At 40.9% G+C, this 17,012-nt stretch overlaps 1 protein-coding gene across 1 annotated transcript; it reads left to right on the top strand.

The window, feature by feature from the left end:
* Positions 1 to 4,644: 4,644 nt before the first annotated feature.
* Positions 4,645 to 16,909, top strand: stard10 (StAR related lipid transfer domain containing 10). The gene is made up of 6 exons (XM_079225491.1): positions 4,645 to 4,999; positions 11,693 to 11,840; positions 12,003 to 12,106; positions 14,539 to 14,659; positions 15,132 to 15,184; positions 15,781 to 16,909. The coding sequence occupies exons 1-6, from the start codon at positions 4,841 to 4,843 to the stop codon at positions 15,985 to 15,987; spliced, it is 792 nt and encodes a 263-aa protein (XP_079081617.1). The 5' UTR covers positions 4,645 to 4,840; the 3' UTR covers positions 15,988 to 16,909.
* Positions 16,910 to 17,012: the final 103 nt, after the last annotated feature.

Below are 17,012 nucleotides of genomic sequence, written 5' to 3' on the forward strand. Positions count from 1 at the left end.
ATAAGCGTGGCGTGAATCTTCTCAGTCTGGGAGTTAGTCCACAGAGAAACGGGTCCGCTGCAGGCCGGTGTAACGATGTAAACAGCGGCTCTATTGCTTCGATTCACAGGCAGCTACTTACAACCATGGAGAGGAAAACAACCGCTCGTTGCGTGGCTAGATGTCACTAGAAGTGCAATGCATTCTGGGAAATGTTGTTTTACTGGAAACCTCTGTTTCGGGCGCTTACGGCGAGATGTGTACCTGTCGCATACTTCCGTCATCGCTTAAATCAAGTTAAACTGCAGAGGGAACTTCTTTTAAATCCCTTATCAAAACCCTTTTTTATATAGTTGATTTTAAGTGTTGTCGTCCTTTTATGTCCTTTTATGCAGTTATTTTGTTTCCCTATTTTTGAATGTTTGTTTGTTTGTTTGTTTTATTTATTTATCTGTTTGTTTTCTATTCCATTTGCTCTTTTTGGTTATTTGTTTGGTTTTGTATTCATTGCCTTTATGGTGTGGTCTTTTGTGCCTCCTGTTTTCTTAAACGTTTACCTGTATTAACGTTATGTATGACTATGCTTTGATTCTCTGTAGAGCACTTTGTAAACTCTGTTTTTTTAAGGTGCCATATAAATAAAGTTGTTATTATTATTACTTGTTTTAACTATTTTGATTTACAGGATCGCTGTCCTGCATTTGGTTCATCAGTACAATGCAGCACTGCTGTAGATTTTCACGCTGTTTGGCCTTTAGTTTCACATCACAGCGGCTGTATTCACTGCATCAGACAGAACAGAGCTGTTTGGGATTTCTGGTCCTTTCGTATAGATATCTACACTAAAGGACCTGAGAATAGCAGCTCGTACACACATTGACATACATTTGATGACACAAGCAGTTGTTTTGTCACTGTACATGTACTTTGATAGTTCACCACCACAGCCGCCAGAGGGCGTCAAAGCACAGTAACGTCTGTAGGCCAAAGAACACGTGTCGTTGCAGGCACACGTCATCATATTTCTAAAACGTCCTCAGTTTGGAACATATTATTAAGAATGGCCGGATAAACTGGTTATTCTCCCTTCAATCAGGAAACTGACAAACCAACTGCAGACTGAGAGAAAGGGAGACATTGCAACACTCTACTGTCATCATACCACATGCTAGTTTACTAGTTTGGAACACATGTTACGTTAAGACAAATTCTCATTAAAAATAATGTGAATCATTTCAAGACAAAACTATCAAATCACTCTTTAATTCACTCTTCTTGTCTTATCTCTGGGACTCAGTCCTTTTATCTCACTTAAGTAGGACTGTCTTTCTCACTATTCCGAAGATGCACCTTCTCCACCAACGTGAACACACTTAGCCTGGGATGTGGGGTTTTGTTTATATGTGATCTGCATTATTGTGACTGTAAAGATAGAAAAGATGATACAAAGGTAAGTTGTTGTGGAAAAACCTGATAAACTTGTATCAGTATCAGGAAACGCATACCTGACCACAAAAGCAGCATGGTTTGCATAATTACTTGGCCTTAGAATCACAATGAAACTGCATTTTAATAACATGTTCCTTGTGTTTTTAAAAATGTTCCTCTTGAAGTGTGATGCTTCGGCAGACATTAGTGAAGAAAGGCATCATTCAACCTTTTAAAGCAATGATATATCAGTAAATGAAAGCAATACCAGTTAATTTAGCAGCAGGAATGGCGAGCATGGATTGTTCAGAACTCTGATGGTACTACTTGGTGGTGTTTTTTCATCGAGCTACTTGCGTTTGATGAGGCCACCACTAACAATGCAATGTATTATAGGAACAATGTTTTGCTGTTTTGGTGTGACTGCAATAGAAGTCAAACCAATCTGACATTACACAAGGGTACAGCCTGTAATTTATTAGATGGGTATGTTGAGTGCTGGCAAAAAGCTTACTGTGGCTCACCAGATATGAATCACAGAGGACATCATGCTCTGCTGTCATAAATCCACTGGCAGCACTCTCTACATTTAAATACCAATGTGGGTTGTCTGCTGGTCACGTGTTCTCCCCCTCCGCCCTCCCCCAGCAATGCCCCTCAGTTTGGGAACTACTCTTTTAGACATGAGCTAGTTTGGATGTTTTATGTTTGGATACATACATAGAATGCCTTATTCATGAGAAACGTCCCCTCTCACTCGCCTGTCCCAGGAGGTTAGAGGTCACGGTCAGCAATGGAAAATGTGTTGCTATTACAGGGTTTTATTCATAATGTTTATTCAAAAGACAGTTTCAGTCACACAACAAATACGTATTGCACCTCTGCAAAGAAAGAGAGAAAAGTCCATGCTTGCAAAAAGGGATCACACTCTGAAAGAGGTTGATGAGTGTACAGTAGGCTCCCACAACAACATCACACTTTTCTCATAAACAACTTGCATGGCCAATGTTTGTTTTTTCTATCTTTACACAAACGTGTGATTCTACTTATAGCTTATTTGGGCCTCAAGATGTCATGAGAACACTCACAGATCAAATTGAGTGAAGGAGGCCAACAAAGGGCTCACACACTCCAAGATGAAAGGAGGGTGAGCGATGGGACAGAAAATGACTGAGTGAAAAAAAAGATGGACATCCAGGCAACCAGAGTGAAGGAAGAAGTGACACTTACAAACATATTACATTATAACAAACTTAAATGTGTGTCGTTCTCAATATGCAAGTTTATAATGGATGCAGGAATGAACAGTTCATAAGGAAACATGGTCGAAAAGTGAACACTTCCCAATAAGCTACACGTCAGCCAACAGGAGCCATGCGCGCCCCCGCTGCTCCCTGAACTAACTAGTTCGCACACAAAAAAAGTGCGCGTGTGCGGTGTGATAGCGCGGGTTGCGTTCAGTTTCTGTCGTCAATATGAAAACGAAAAACACACAGGGGAACGATACAGGAGTTTATTGCATGTTTAAACTGTAGAAAGGTACAGGCCGTTTATTATTTTACAATCACACTTGAATAAGTGTGTGAGGTGACCAGTCAGTGTTGTCCCTACATGGCAACTTGGACATTTCAGACCACACAACTCTTACAACATGAAAGAAACCACAGGCCCATTCTCTCTGCTGCTATTCTTGGTGTTGCTAAACTTTCATTACAGATCTGCTTTCAAAAGTTGTCTGACATTGGTAAGATCTTCCAGAACCTTTACAGAAAGTAACTAACTGTTTTATAACTCTAATTTGAAGAATTTCTTACACCACTGTTACATTGCTGTTAGTACAACCAATGTATTGTGTTACAAAATAAGCTCATAGGCTAGCGTAGCTCCCCAAAATGTGCTCGACAACATTAAGCCACTGCTGTAATGGTTAGCCAGTTGGCTTAGTGTATTTATTCAGTTGTATTAACATTCTGTGGTTTAGCATAATTTCATGCTAACACAATATAACTACAGAGCTGTAGGCTACTTGGTGTGTACACAGGCAATAATAGCATGACGCTACCGGAATGTTGCCTTCTGTTTCTGATTAACTTTAATTGGCTAAAGAGGTCAAGCTAATCATATTGTTTAAAACTCTGTTGAGGAGGCGACCTTTAGGTGTAGTGATTCACAATAGACAGGACCAACAACAATGTGAAGCACATTTAACTGTTAAGTGAAACAAACACAAACCATATCAAACAGATTTGACCAGCTGCAGAGGTTATAGCCTATGCAGTCTGTGGTCATAGTCAAGCCAGCAATAACCATTTATAAGCTCTGGCCCATACAGATGTGGCATTGAATGTCTTTGTTGTAATTGCACAGCTGTTTTAAGTATATTTCAGCCCTTGTGTCTTTTTAAATAGGATCAAATTAAGCACGTTAAATCAATATAGGCATTAATATTACTCTCTATTGCAAGTTTTCATTCAGCTATAACTTTACAAATAAAGTTTACAGACCAACATATATTGGACAAGGCATAGCTGAGAGCTTTACGAGGAGCACCTGAAGGCAACACAGGGAGGCGTTTCCATTGTAGCTGTAACTGCGTCGCTTGCCTGTACAGCCTGATTTCTCCTCCTCTCCCCTCTTCCTCCTCCTCATCCTCCTCCTCCTCCCCTTCCTCCTATTTCTCACCGCATCTCCCCCACCACCTGCCACAGGAGCGACGCAGCGATGGAGAACCTCCGCGAATGATTACAAGCTCACGCAAGACTTCAATTGAGGGAAAGAGAGAGAGAGGGAAAGAGAAATAAAACACAGACGAGCAGACAGGTAAAGAAGGAGACGTGGAGAGATAGAGAAACGGAGAGACGTGCGGAAACAGAAACATATGGTTCGTCTGAAGAGCGGCTGTTTCTAAAGGACTGCCTAACCGATCTGAAACTTATTCAACCACCGCGATCAACTAAAAGGCACATTTGTTCCTTCCATTTTTACATTACTTTGTATTATTCCTTCGCGTCCTCTCACCTGCGCGTATTCACCTCTGTTTCATTAGTTTGCACAGGGTGGATTGCGGTTGTTGCACCTCCCCTGGACGCGCGCGCGCACACACACACACACACACACACACACACACACACACACACACACACACACACACACACACACACACACACACACACACACACACACACACACACACACACACACACACACACACACACACACTGGTCATCACAAGACGCGGTGCAGCCCACAAAAAAGCTTCTTGCGTGGAGGACTTGAATTAGATAAATCATTCCCTCAGAAGAGGAGTACACGAGCGGCTGGCTCTCTGCGTCCCTTCATTTCCCCGGCTCGACGTGTCTCCTCCGGGCCCAACAGGAGTCTCCAAGACCCCCTTCTCTTCTCCTCCCCACACCCCCTCCCCCTACCGGTAACAATGTCTGGACAGACTGTGACCATCCCGGACGACCGGGCGTTTGCCAGCTTCAAGGCGGAGTGTCTGTGCGAGGAAGGCTGGAGCGTGAACCACAACAAGGGGGGCATCACGGTGTGGACCCAAGGTCTGGAGGAGGGGAAGTCCAGCCACAAGATTAAGGTGAGACTGTTTCAGCATATGTTCAAACAAAGTATGCATTTGATTTATATTTGGGAGGAAAGGAACGGACCGTGAGCGCCTTTTTCTAAATGCCCATGTGATGAAAACTGCTGACAAGCTTTAACTGCTCTTTTTTTTTTTTGCTGCATGGTAGTTGCAGAGGCTTCTACAACACACGAACAGCTTATTGCATTTCGAAATGTAGTCAGATGACGTGGCATATTTTTATAATCACACAAACAATTTTATAGTAATATGATGGTAACAGTGCCACTGTAAAAGCCTGCAGCGTGTAACTTTTTTTTTATATATCACTGTTTAGTGGACACATCTTGTGTTAGATCCGCTCATCTATTTATACTTGTGTATAGTGGCTGGGTTGTGAGCATATGCCTGATGCACACTATACGAAAGCCCCGGTACTTTAGAGAAGTGAGAGCCTCAGGAGTCAGGTTTTCTTCTCTGGGGATAGACGCCATTATCCTCTGCCAGTGAAACTATTTTCAAGTCTCTACCCAAAAGCATATTAGGTGTTGAGTATAATATTTCAGCTTACTTTGTTGACTTGGAGTTGGTTTTGCTTACAATGTGACATTCATTTAACACAGCACAGGGAAGTGAACAAAAGCTGAAATGGTGCAGTAAACAATACAACTGACAATGGCTGGAAAGAATAGTCAATAAGCTGTTAGTCAATAGACAGAAGATAAATCAATAAATTCAGTTACGAATTGAAGGTTATTTAGTGGTTACAGCTTCTGCGATTTTAAGGATATGCTGCTTCTCTAGGTTTCAAATTATTCAAAACATCTTTGGATTTAATGACGAAATGTGAAAGGTTTACATTTACATTATTTTGGGCTCTTATAACTTGGTGTTGGTCGTTTGTCATTATTTGTTGTTATTTTAGTAACTGAATGATGAACCAACGGCACTCAAGTACAGTTTGACATACAGTAACACAAGTTGCAGTATGGAAAGTAGTTCCTCCCTTGTTTATTTAAGGTAATAATGTGAAGGTACTTGGTTATCTAGTCAAACCGCAGTCATGGCAGTTTGTCAAATGTGAATGTTTGTGTTGGGAGTCGATGTGGAGGCAGGAATGGCTGCGTCACTTTAAGACATGGAAAAACTGCTGTGTACCATCTAACACAGTCTATTTGATCCTGTCATTATTAATTATTTATTAGTGTTCCTGGACAGAGACCAAGAGGAACAAAACTAATTCAGCACATTTGTGGCATAAACATACATGAATAGGAATTGATGATTTAAAAAGGTTTGCACATACGTTAAGATAAAAAAGCAGTGCAATGCAATTTTCAGCTCTTTTGTCATTAAGAGCATCAGTTATTTAAAGAAAATGAAGGGGATGTATACTGTATAAATGTATACAAACCTACTTAGAGTCCATACATACATATATCAATATATAAACATATATAAATACTTGAATAACAGGTGAAAGATTTTCATCCAAACAACGTGGACAGTGTGACTGCAGTGATCTGCAATATTCCAAATCTATTACCAGCTGGGGTCGACAGCGCCCTGGAGTTAAACATTATATCTCTGTTATACATGCAATTCACGTTGCCAGTATCCACTACACTACAGTTTCCTCTTAGCGTCAGACCTGACTGGCCATGCCAGTTTAACTGGCTCAAAAGTGTTGTCACTTTAAGACAGATTTCGCTTCACAGCTGACAGTTCTTGTGAGGTTGCCTCCACTTTTCTGATCTTTTAAAGTACTTTCTGATCTGACATTCTGATTACTGTAATTTTACACTGGGATACGTTGCCCTCTGTGTAAACAAGTGTGTGTGTGTGTGTGTATGTGTGTGTCTTCCTGCTGATATATCCGGGTCCGAAGAGCGTGAGGGAGCCACCAGGTGTTTACTTTGTTAAATAAAGTAGAGTGTGTGCATGACTGGGTGTGTGTCTGTGTTCACATGGGTGTGCAGGGGCCACAGTAGCAGAGGGATTTCCCCCAGACCCTATCTATTTACTGTATCTGCCCATGTTAAGCGGAGTCTCTCCACGCATGTGTGTGTGTGTGCGCGTGATGGGATATGTCCCATGTGTGCCGAAGGAGAGGTGTATCATGCCTGCATCAGCTGGGTAATACGTGTGTGTTAAGGACAGGTGTGTTTCCTCGGGACAGCTCTGCAAACAGAAAAAGTAGAAAGGGCACACAGACACACATTAGGAGTTTAAATGTGGCTTCTATCTATACCTGCCACTTTATCTTTATGTAAATATGACAGTTACAGGAGTGTTATTTTGCTTGGCTACGTTATTCTTTAACTCTTGGGTTCTTTCAGTCTCACACACAGTACGAGTTTTCAACCATACTCTGAGAGTGCACAAGTGTATTTATTCCTCCTCATAAATGATGATGTAATTGTAGTTGTGTGCTAATAAGATTGATGGTGTGTATAGATCGTGCTTATAGATGTGTGTGTGTGTGTGTGTGTGTGTGTGTGTGTGTGTGTGTGTGTGTGAGTGAGAGTAAGGGTAGGGGCATGCAGCAATGCCACAGATACTGCTCTTCTATTTATAGGTTAAATAAAAGCATGCTGATGAATGTTGAATGTTGAGCATTAATAGCAGTAAAAAAAAAGAAAAGAGGAAGATATATCCAACCAGAGAGAGACAGAGAGAACAGTCTGGCAATCATCATTATCATTAGCAACCTGATTATCATCAGCCCCATTATCGCCATAATCCTTGCCACTGCCATGTTCATCAATAATAACGTTAGGTTTCACAGTATAATCACAGCTGTGACCGTCCACATCATATCATTTGTCAGCACGTGACTCCACACACAATGCACAATGTGTGGGTGTGTGTTAGTGTGTAGGTGGTTTTTGGTTACTGTGATAGTTTGACAAGCTGTCAGACTGCTTCTCTGTCATGCACACACACACACATACACACACACACACCAACGCGCGCATATGCATGCATGCATATACTGGAGACTCCCAGGTTTGCTTTTCTCACTACACTGACACACAGGGAAGCCCGGCTCTGAATCACACGTTAGGCACTCTTCCATTTCTTTTTGGTGTGTTCGTAATTGTCCTCTGCAATCATGTATCAGCACCCAGAGCGAGAGCGAGGGATGGAAGACTGTGGCGGGGAGTGGTGAAGAAGAGTTGGTGAGACAGGGAATAAGGAAGAGGATGAGTAGTAGGTAGTGTGGGTTGGATGTGCAAAGGTCAGAGGTCATGGGTGTTCTGAGTGGGCAGTGGGCGCAGTTTGGACTCGGACCTGCCATGCAGAAAAGACTCACCAAACCATACGCACGCATATTGTTTGTGTACCTACATATCGGCCTCTTTGTCTCCCTTCGTCTCTGCTTTATCTCTCTGAACTCCCTTTCACTCGCCTCTATCTCCGTCTCCTTGCTTCATCTGTTGACTTCACTGAATTAGTGTATAATAGAATTAAGCACACATGTACTAAGCTGCCTGTCAGTCTTCATTCTGCACTAAATGTCTTCTGCTCTCTCCAGTTCTCTTCTTTTGCCTTTTCATTTGGTTGTCCTTCTTCCACCTACTCCTGTTTCAGTTTGCCCGTGGACACAAGACATTCTTTATTCTCCCTGGTCTTTTCTGACCTACAGGTCCTCTCCAATCTGTCTGCACACGGATATCAAATATACGATCATTATTTGCGCATGGTTGCCTTCTGTAGATATAATCCATTGCAGTATCTGTTTTCTTCTTCTGCTGAGGCAACACACATGGCTTTGGCACAGTCTATTTTGAAAATCTCATCATACTATATATACTGTATATACTGTATGTGTTTTTGTACTTCCAGTATGGAGAGTTCTTGCTGGAGAGTAAGAAACAAGCCTTTAATTCTGTAACAAGCCAAGCGTCAGCAGTAATCCTAATGCATTATTGTTTCCCTGTAATACCTTAACACTCAGTCATAATAACAGAATATCTGTGAAAAGTTTGACCTATTGTCTTTAATAGACCGGCAATTCATTAGTTTATGCACATCAGTATCAGATGACCTTACGGACATTTGAACTCTCAATAAACTTGTTTTTTTAATCTTCCTCCTTCATGTTCTGGTTTCTTAACCACAGTGCTGGAAACTTTGCTTAATTACAAGTTTGTATACTACAAAGTCCTGCATTAAAAATGATATTCAAGTAAAGTATATTCAAGTAAATTACACTCAAAAGAACTCATTTAGAAGTAGTATATGAAATATGTATGTATATGTATGTATGTATGTATGTATGTATGTATGTATGTATGTATGTATGTATGTATGTATGTATGTGGAGGCTACGTTCTCATTTTGTACCTGGTCAAGATTCACTTAATTAGAATGACTTAATGCATTTGGTGTATAAAGCCATGTCAGTGTTTGTTAGTCTGGTCTTTGGCAGTCTAGTAAGACTGGGAGCCTGCTATTGGTCGCTATTTTACGCCGCATTATCCTTCCCTTCTGCTATAGATATCTGTTTTGCAAGGTCACCGTCGCTGCATCTTGTGCTCAAGACGATTGTGATTGGTTTAAAGAAATAAAAACAAGCCAGAGGGTTATTTCCCCTATAGCAGTGTGTGCAGCCAGACCTCTTTTTTTGTTGTTGTGCTGATACAGTTCATGGAGATCGGTCTGACTTTGCAAGACTATTTTTTTGTATGCTGTCGTATGGAGGTGTTAATTCAATCATACTGTAGGTTTTAGCATCAAGGCCACATTTAGTGGTGTTGTTGTTCTGGACTCCAATATATTCAGAGAATTTATATTATTATAAATAATAAAGGCATAATAAAAATAAACTTCATAGCATAACAGCTGTATAGGATTGTAGAGGTGTACCTCGTGGCCACTGAGTGTACACTTCTGGATAAATTAATCTATAACAGTGTAGTTGATCACATGCAGCTTTAGTTGTCAGATAAATTGAGTAGAAGTATAAAAATCCAGAAATGGAAATACTCAAGTAAAGTAAGTAGTCTGATGGGACATTTTGTTTTATTTCTGTCCATATTATGGTTCCAGTATCTGACCTTAAAATCATGGCCGTCAATTGCCGTCACTTAATTTCTGTCTTTCTGAAATGGTGCCTTTTCAGGTTGTTTAATTAATAAGCCTTAATAAGCAAATGGTAATATGCTAAACTAAGATGGCAAACATTATACCAGTTAAACAGCAGCATGCTAGTATTTTCAGATCATGTTAGCATGCCAATGTAAACACAACCTCACAGCTGTTAGCATGGCTCTCGACCCGTAGTCAAGTTATTTTACTCTTTCATAACAGAATGTAATTGAATTAAAGGGTTTTGTAGATTCATATCTGAACGAGCACTTCAGATAAAACATTTTAAAATGGCAAGTGCATATTTTGGGCTGTTACACCAAAGAGAGCTCTACAGCCGGACAGAGTAAGGTTGGTGATCATTTTCTTTAATTAAGCCCTCAGGGATCGGAAGTTTGATCCCTGTAGGGACTCCCCTAATGGGAGTTACAATCGCCTGGGACAGACACCCACCCGCAGTCCATTTATTTCTCATTTACTCTTCTCTTCTTTTTTCTTTTGGGCCTCACACTTACTCTTTGTGTCTCTCATCCTCCATTGTTCTGTCCTTCTTTGTTTTTCTTAATAAGACTAATTCCCCCCTGGCCATTGTAACTGTAGTAACGGCTTTACTCGAGGGCTGCAGACCTCTCTTTACACAGGGTGTATGTACAGTGCCATCTACTCTAAAGCTGACATCGGCAGGAGTCCCTTATGGTTTCATTATAAGCCGTGACACACTACATCATACTTGTTTCAAATCAACAAGTAAAGATGCATAAACAATTAAATCCTCTTTGAAATATGTCCATATCATTTATGTGAAGGTTTTTTAAACTAGATTCTAGGACGTGAATGACCTCTAAAAATCCCTCGCTGTCACCTTCACAAACCATTTGACAGACTGTGTCTGTGTATCTGTCTCCATCCTGTCGTGATTATGTTGTTTTCCGCTTAAGAGTTTAGATCAGGTAATGACTCATCGGTCGTGGCTTTTCTCTTAATGCTTGTTAAAAAAAAGAAGATTTCTCCGTCTCACACACACACACACGCACACACTCACTCACACACACACACACACACACACACACACACACACACACTCTGTCTCTATCGCTGACCTCTGACACTTAAACACTCTGACCATCTTATGTCTAATAATTTACACATCAGTTATGCCCACAGTTAAGTGTGCATGTGTGTGTGTGTGTGTGTGTGTGTGTGTGTGTGTGTGTTACTTTCAACCTGAGTGTGTCTGAATGTATTGGTTCTGTTTGCACATCAGATTAATATGAATGTGGAACTATGTGCTCATCTCTTTGTTGTGTTTTACCAGAGTTTGTATTTGTTTCACACCCTTTGTTGGTGTGAATAGCGACACACTCTGCAGCTCTGCTCAACAATCACACTTTACTTTGCATTTATGGAATGGAGCTTCAATAAAATCGTGTTGTTCTTACTTGCATTGGATAGAGCTGTAAAATATGATGCATGATCAGCGCAATTGCATGCGTTATGTGTTGTAATCTCAATATATCTGAATTAGTCTATGGTTCAGTCATGTCAGTTCTGTACATTTTCTTTATTGCCTAAACATAATTATTCTGTCTCTTTCTGTCTTTCTCTTTTTCTCAGTGTCGGATGGTGTGCAAGGACGTGTCAGCTGAGATCATGTATGATGTTCTCCATGACATTGAGTACAGAAGGAAATGGGACACAAACGTCATTGAGACTTTCGATATCGGGAAACTGACAGTCAATGCGGATGTTGGTTACTACTCGTGTATGTCCCATACTCAAGTGTAAACATAAACTGTTCACAGAAAGCTTTCATTTGTCACTAATATGATTAAGTGCTGTGATTGGAAGCAGAGACACACACACAACGTGCACATTGATCTCCAGTACAATGTTTTTTCATCACATTTATCTTGTATTTGAACAGGGAAGTGTCCAAGTCCTCTTAAGAACCGCGATGTCATCACGCTTCGCTCCTGGCTGCCAATGGGGAAAGATTACATCATCATGAACTACTCTGTCAAGCATCCCGTGAGTGCGCACACACACACACACACACACACACACACACACACACACACACACACACACACACACACACACATACACACACACACACACACACACACACACATGCACACACTCACACACATACACTTATGTACAGAGCTTACACATGCTCAGCTGGGACCCTGCTCATTCACCCCCTCAGAACTCTGTACATGTATGTTCAAAGGTGCATTGCAAAACGTTGATCCAGCAAGCTTAAGGGCGTTGGGCTGGATTAGAAGAAGTCCTTAAATATTTGTGGAAAGGCAGCAATATAACGCGCTGTGTGTGTGTGTGTGTGTGTGTGTGTGTGTGTGTGTGTGTGTGTGTGTGTGTGTGTGTGTGTGTGTGTGTGTGTGTGTCAGTCATTTAAGACTACCACTGCATCCAGGAAATAAAGAGAGCTTGGCACCTTTCCAAAGAAAGAGCACCCTGATACCTCCTGCTTTTAACTGGGAGAATGATTGATGTACTGTGTGCTGGCACTGCTTCAGTTCCGTTGAATACATTGTGTTTTAGTTCAACTTCCAGTCCTGCTTTTTAAGAACTTGTCTTTGAATGCCAAAGACCAGTAAAACAAACAGACTGATTAGAGAACGCCGAGTGACTTTGAGTTTGGAATCAGGCCAGACACCTTGGCTGTTTGTCTATGTTTCTTCTTCAACAGGAGGAAGCGCAGAATAACTATTCTGTGCAAAAGCTGGTACTCCTCACCTCTCTCTCGGGCTGCAACTTTATTGATAAATCAATTATCATTATAGTTGCTGATTCATTTCCTGACAGACAAGCTAATCAACCGAGTAATTGTTTCAGTTGAACCTCTCTCAACCTGACAACTTTTCTGTCTCGTTTTCATTTTCCTCTCTGGCTCGCGTTTCTGTCTGTACTGTTTTGTTCAATAATATAATGTTTACAAAAAGATAAGACCCCTCATGACTCAGCCATTGACTTCCGCCTTCTGCATTCCTGCAACAAGTGGTTACGAACATAATACACTGTGTGCGTGTGCGTGTGCGTGTGTGTGTGTGTGTGTGTGTGTGTGTGTGTGTGTGTGTGTGTGTGTGTGTGTGTGTGTGTGCACGCGCAATTTCCATGTTGGTGTGGGCATGGCCGTGTGTTTGATTAACCAAGGTCACTTGAGAGCCTGACTTGTGGAGTGCAGCTTAAGGAGATCCTTAGTGGACTGCTGAGTTTACACTTCTACCTCCAGGAGTAAGTCCTCTTATACTGTATACTTTTATTTGAAACTAATGGATGGAATTCTGGTTCCAGAGGATGAAGCCCACTGACTTTTGAACAATACCTGCTAAACTATTGACATTCCCATCAGCCACAGCTGCACTTTGTGATGCTGACATACTAAACTAAGATGGTGAAGATGGTAAACATTATACTTGCTAGACATCAGCAAGTTAGCATTTACAATATGCGCATGTTCGCATGCTGATGTTAGCATGCTGATGTTAGCATGCTGACGTTAGAATTTAGTTCAAAGGATCGCTCTGCCTACAGTAAGTGCAGCCTCATAGTGCTGCTGTATGTACGTCTGCTACTGTATGTCGTGTTGATTCATCATTGAATATATAAAATGACAAGAATAACAAGTGTTGCAACAGCCAAAAGACACAAAGTTAAGTAAATGTTCTGTCGATCAACTCATTTCTTATTATTACTGGTCATCAGGTCGGATATATAGTTTCCTGGTAAAGCAGAAGTGTCAAGAATGTAGAGACACCTCATCGGTGACTAATGCCTTAAATCCTAGAGTCTCAGAACATAAAGTTATCACTGATTTCCAAGAAACCTGCAGATGTATTGAAAGCTGTCATTGTAGTATCAGCAGAAATTGTGTGAACCTACTAGTAGAGGTGCAGGCACCAAACATTTTCTTCTGATAAAGGTTCCTCAGCTGACTGCTGCTCTGTGTGCTTCTTAACTCTGCAGGATGCCTGCCTAGCCAGTTCTGAATTGTGTTATCATGAATAATAATCTCAGATATGTAGTCAGCATAGGAGCCAGCAGTGGAATAGTCGGCCTTTACTATTTCGGAATGGGAACTGGATTTGCATCCGAAATTTGACTGTGAAGCGGAAGATCTGAATGATTGGCAGCAACAACGAAAAAACACAACATAGAAATTACCTCAGAATCCTAATGCTTACCCTGCACAAAGTATTTCAACCATTGGACAGCTTGACACAAGGATCTTACGACATTTCTTTTCATTTTATCTGCTTATGGTGGATGTGTGTGTGTCATACACATAATAAAAATGTAATATGAAATAAGATGTTAAATGGTTTCTTCAAGGTTGATACATGCATGCTCTGAATAAGGATGTTAATTCAATTCAATTTTATTTGTACAGCCCAATATCACAAATCACAAATTTGCCTTGTTTATTACCTCTACAGAAATACCCTTCTAAAAAGGACAAGGTGCGAGCTGTGTCCATTCAGACTGGCTACCTGATCCAGAGCCAGGGACCAACCAACCTCTGTACCCTCACTTACATGGCCCAGGTAGATCCACGAGGTAACTAACACACACACACCACACACACACACGCACACACACACACACACACACACACACACACACACACACACACACACACACACACACACACACACACACACACACACACACACACACAGGCAATCAACAACAAAAACACCAAAGGACCAATTTAACAGTAATGAATAAATAGAAGTACACACACGAGACTGAAGGACACAGGTACAGAAAACACACCCGGGTGCTTAACACACGCTCAAAGTTCTATTGCATGATTCATTCCCCTTCCTTTATGTTAAATTGAGTCACCATAGTAACCATATGAAAGACAGAATCTATTTCACCCTGGTGCCTGGCTCCGTATTTAATCTTGAACGACATGGCATGTAATAAAGAAAACTTTAAATCCCTCCCCCCCTCCTGTTTTACATTCTCTGTCAATCTCACACTTTTCTTCGTTTTCGTCTGTTCTTGCTGTCTCTCTTCACAGGTTCGTTACCTAAGTGGGTTGTCAACAAGTCTTCCCACTTCCTTGCTCCCCGCGTAAGTCTTTTGCAGATTAACACAGATTCTGTGAGTGAGTTGTCGCTTTAGTGACGTGTTAATCCACAGGCATTTATAAGACCAACAATCAACAACAACTAATAATCTCTCCTACACATTCCAGAAACATACTGTTTTCAGTATTTGTTTGTCTGTTTGAGGGTGTGTGTGTACTTGTTGGAATATGGTAACGGTTCTCTGGAGAGCAGCCTGGGATGGAGCAATCCCTTGATGATAAAATAGCAAAAGAAATAGCAGCTCAGCGAGACGCACAAATCCCACTGGAAATAACCAGGCTGATGACTTCAACACAATAAAAACAATAATAATTTTCTGTCTCTGCCTTTTCGATTTTTTGTAAAATTATGATTAATTTATAATTAAAAATATAGTGCATTCTGTTGATACATAAACACATTAACTTTTTTAAACCAATAGTTTGCCATCTGAGCATTGAGCAATTATGAATATTGGCACTGCATTCAAGTGCAATCATTTCCTTCTGTGCTAGTTAAAGTTGTTAATGATCCATCAACAGATCTATAAAAAATAAATGTTATCTTACCTTTGTAGTTTATCTATTTTGTTCTTTTAAGGCGATGAAGAAGATCAACAAAGCCTGTTTGAAGTATTCAGAGTGGAAGCAGAGACACAACCCTGGCTTCAAACCCTGGCTCTACCCCGAACAGACTACATTACCCAGCATCCCGATCTCTGAGCTCAGCATCCAGCATGCTGAGAGCCTGGAGAATATTGATGAGAGCTGCCTGGCTGAGACCCAGGACAGAGAAGACAGCGACTAACGCACACTCACCCACACACACTGTCATGTATTCATACACACACAAACAGCAATGCAGGGTTACATGCATGCCCGATACACATCCACAATTACACTTATGTATATGTGATTCTATATTTAAGTATGTCTTTGCACATGCTGTTGCATATGCAGGCATACTAACAGTCACATGTATATAACCATTCATGCACATAGACAAACTCATACTTGACCATCTCATACTTACATGCATAATGTATGACCTCATACATGCAACATAGATGCACTCACAGAAACACACACTCACAATGGGCACCAAAATCTACTTATGTCTACAAGTCGGTAAAGTCATATTCGTTGTAATCAGAAAGGCGGCTGTTCCTGTGATTTCATGCCCCTTTAAGGGAAATCCAAGTTTTCTAATCAGGACCTATGCAGTTTATCGTAGCAAAATATATTCTCAGTAAGATTTATTGTTGAAATATTTACAGATTAACCTGAGAGTGGACAACTGTCAACTAGCTCTGAACAAATTCAAATATGAACAGTGGATTTCAGAATTATGCCCCTTTATCTACCAGTTATGTATACAATCTATCTAGTGCACATCTCAGTGCTCCCTTCTAATGGTCATGTACACATATGTAGACACGTCATTCATTTAAACTAAATGAATGCACTCAGACATGTATACACACCCTGAGTGTCATTCTGCCCCTGTTGTTGCTCTGTCACTCATTATGTCTCCATCACATTTTGTAAGCACATAATAAATATGCAGGTGTGCAGAAGGCAGCTGGAAACCCCCAACCTGCAACCCTTTCATACACACACACAAACACACTTACAGATTTTACAGACGTACTCTCTGCTACTCTAATTGAGAGATGTATGAATGTATGTAGAGTTTGAAAATTAAAATCATATTCCTACAAAGGTTTTCAAATTTCACTGGTGAGCTGAGTCATTTTTTCCCTCTATGTGTGTGTTTTACATGCGTCAGAGCCTTTGCTCTGGTCTGATGCTGCAGGTTTGCATGCTGATGCT

The sequence above is a fragment of the Taurulus bubalis genome, assembly GCF_910589615.1.
Source record: "Taurulus bubalis genome assembly, chromosome: 10".
In the NCBI taxonomy this organism is placed as follows: Eukaryota; Metazoa; Chordata; class Actinopteri; order Perciformes; family Cottidae; genus Taurulus; species Taurulus bubalis.

Coding starts and splice junctions, on each gene's coding strand:
- stard10 (XM_079225491.1), top strand. CDS start 4,841: ATGTCTGGACAGACTGTGACCATCCCGGACGACCGGGCGTTTGCCAGC. Junction 5,000..11,692: donor AGTCCAGCCACAAGATTAAG/GTGAGACTGTTT, acceptor TCTTTTTCTCAG/TGTCGGATGGTGTGCAAGGA. Junction 15,185..15,780: donor CCCACTTCCTTGCTCCCCGC/GTAAGTCTTTTG, acceptor TGTTCTTTTAAG/GCGATGAAGAAGATCAACAA.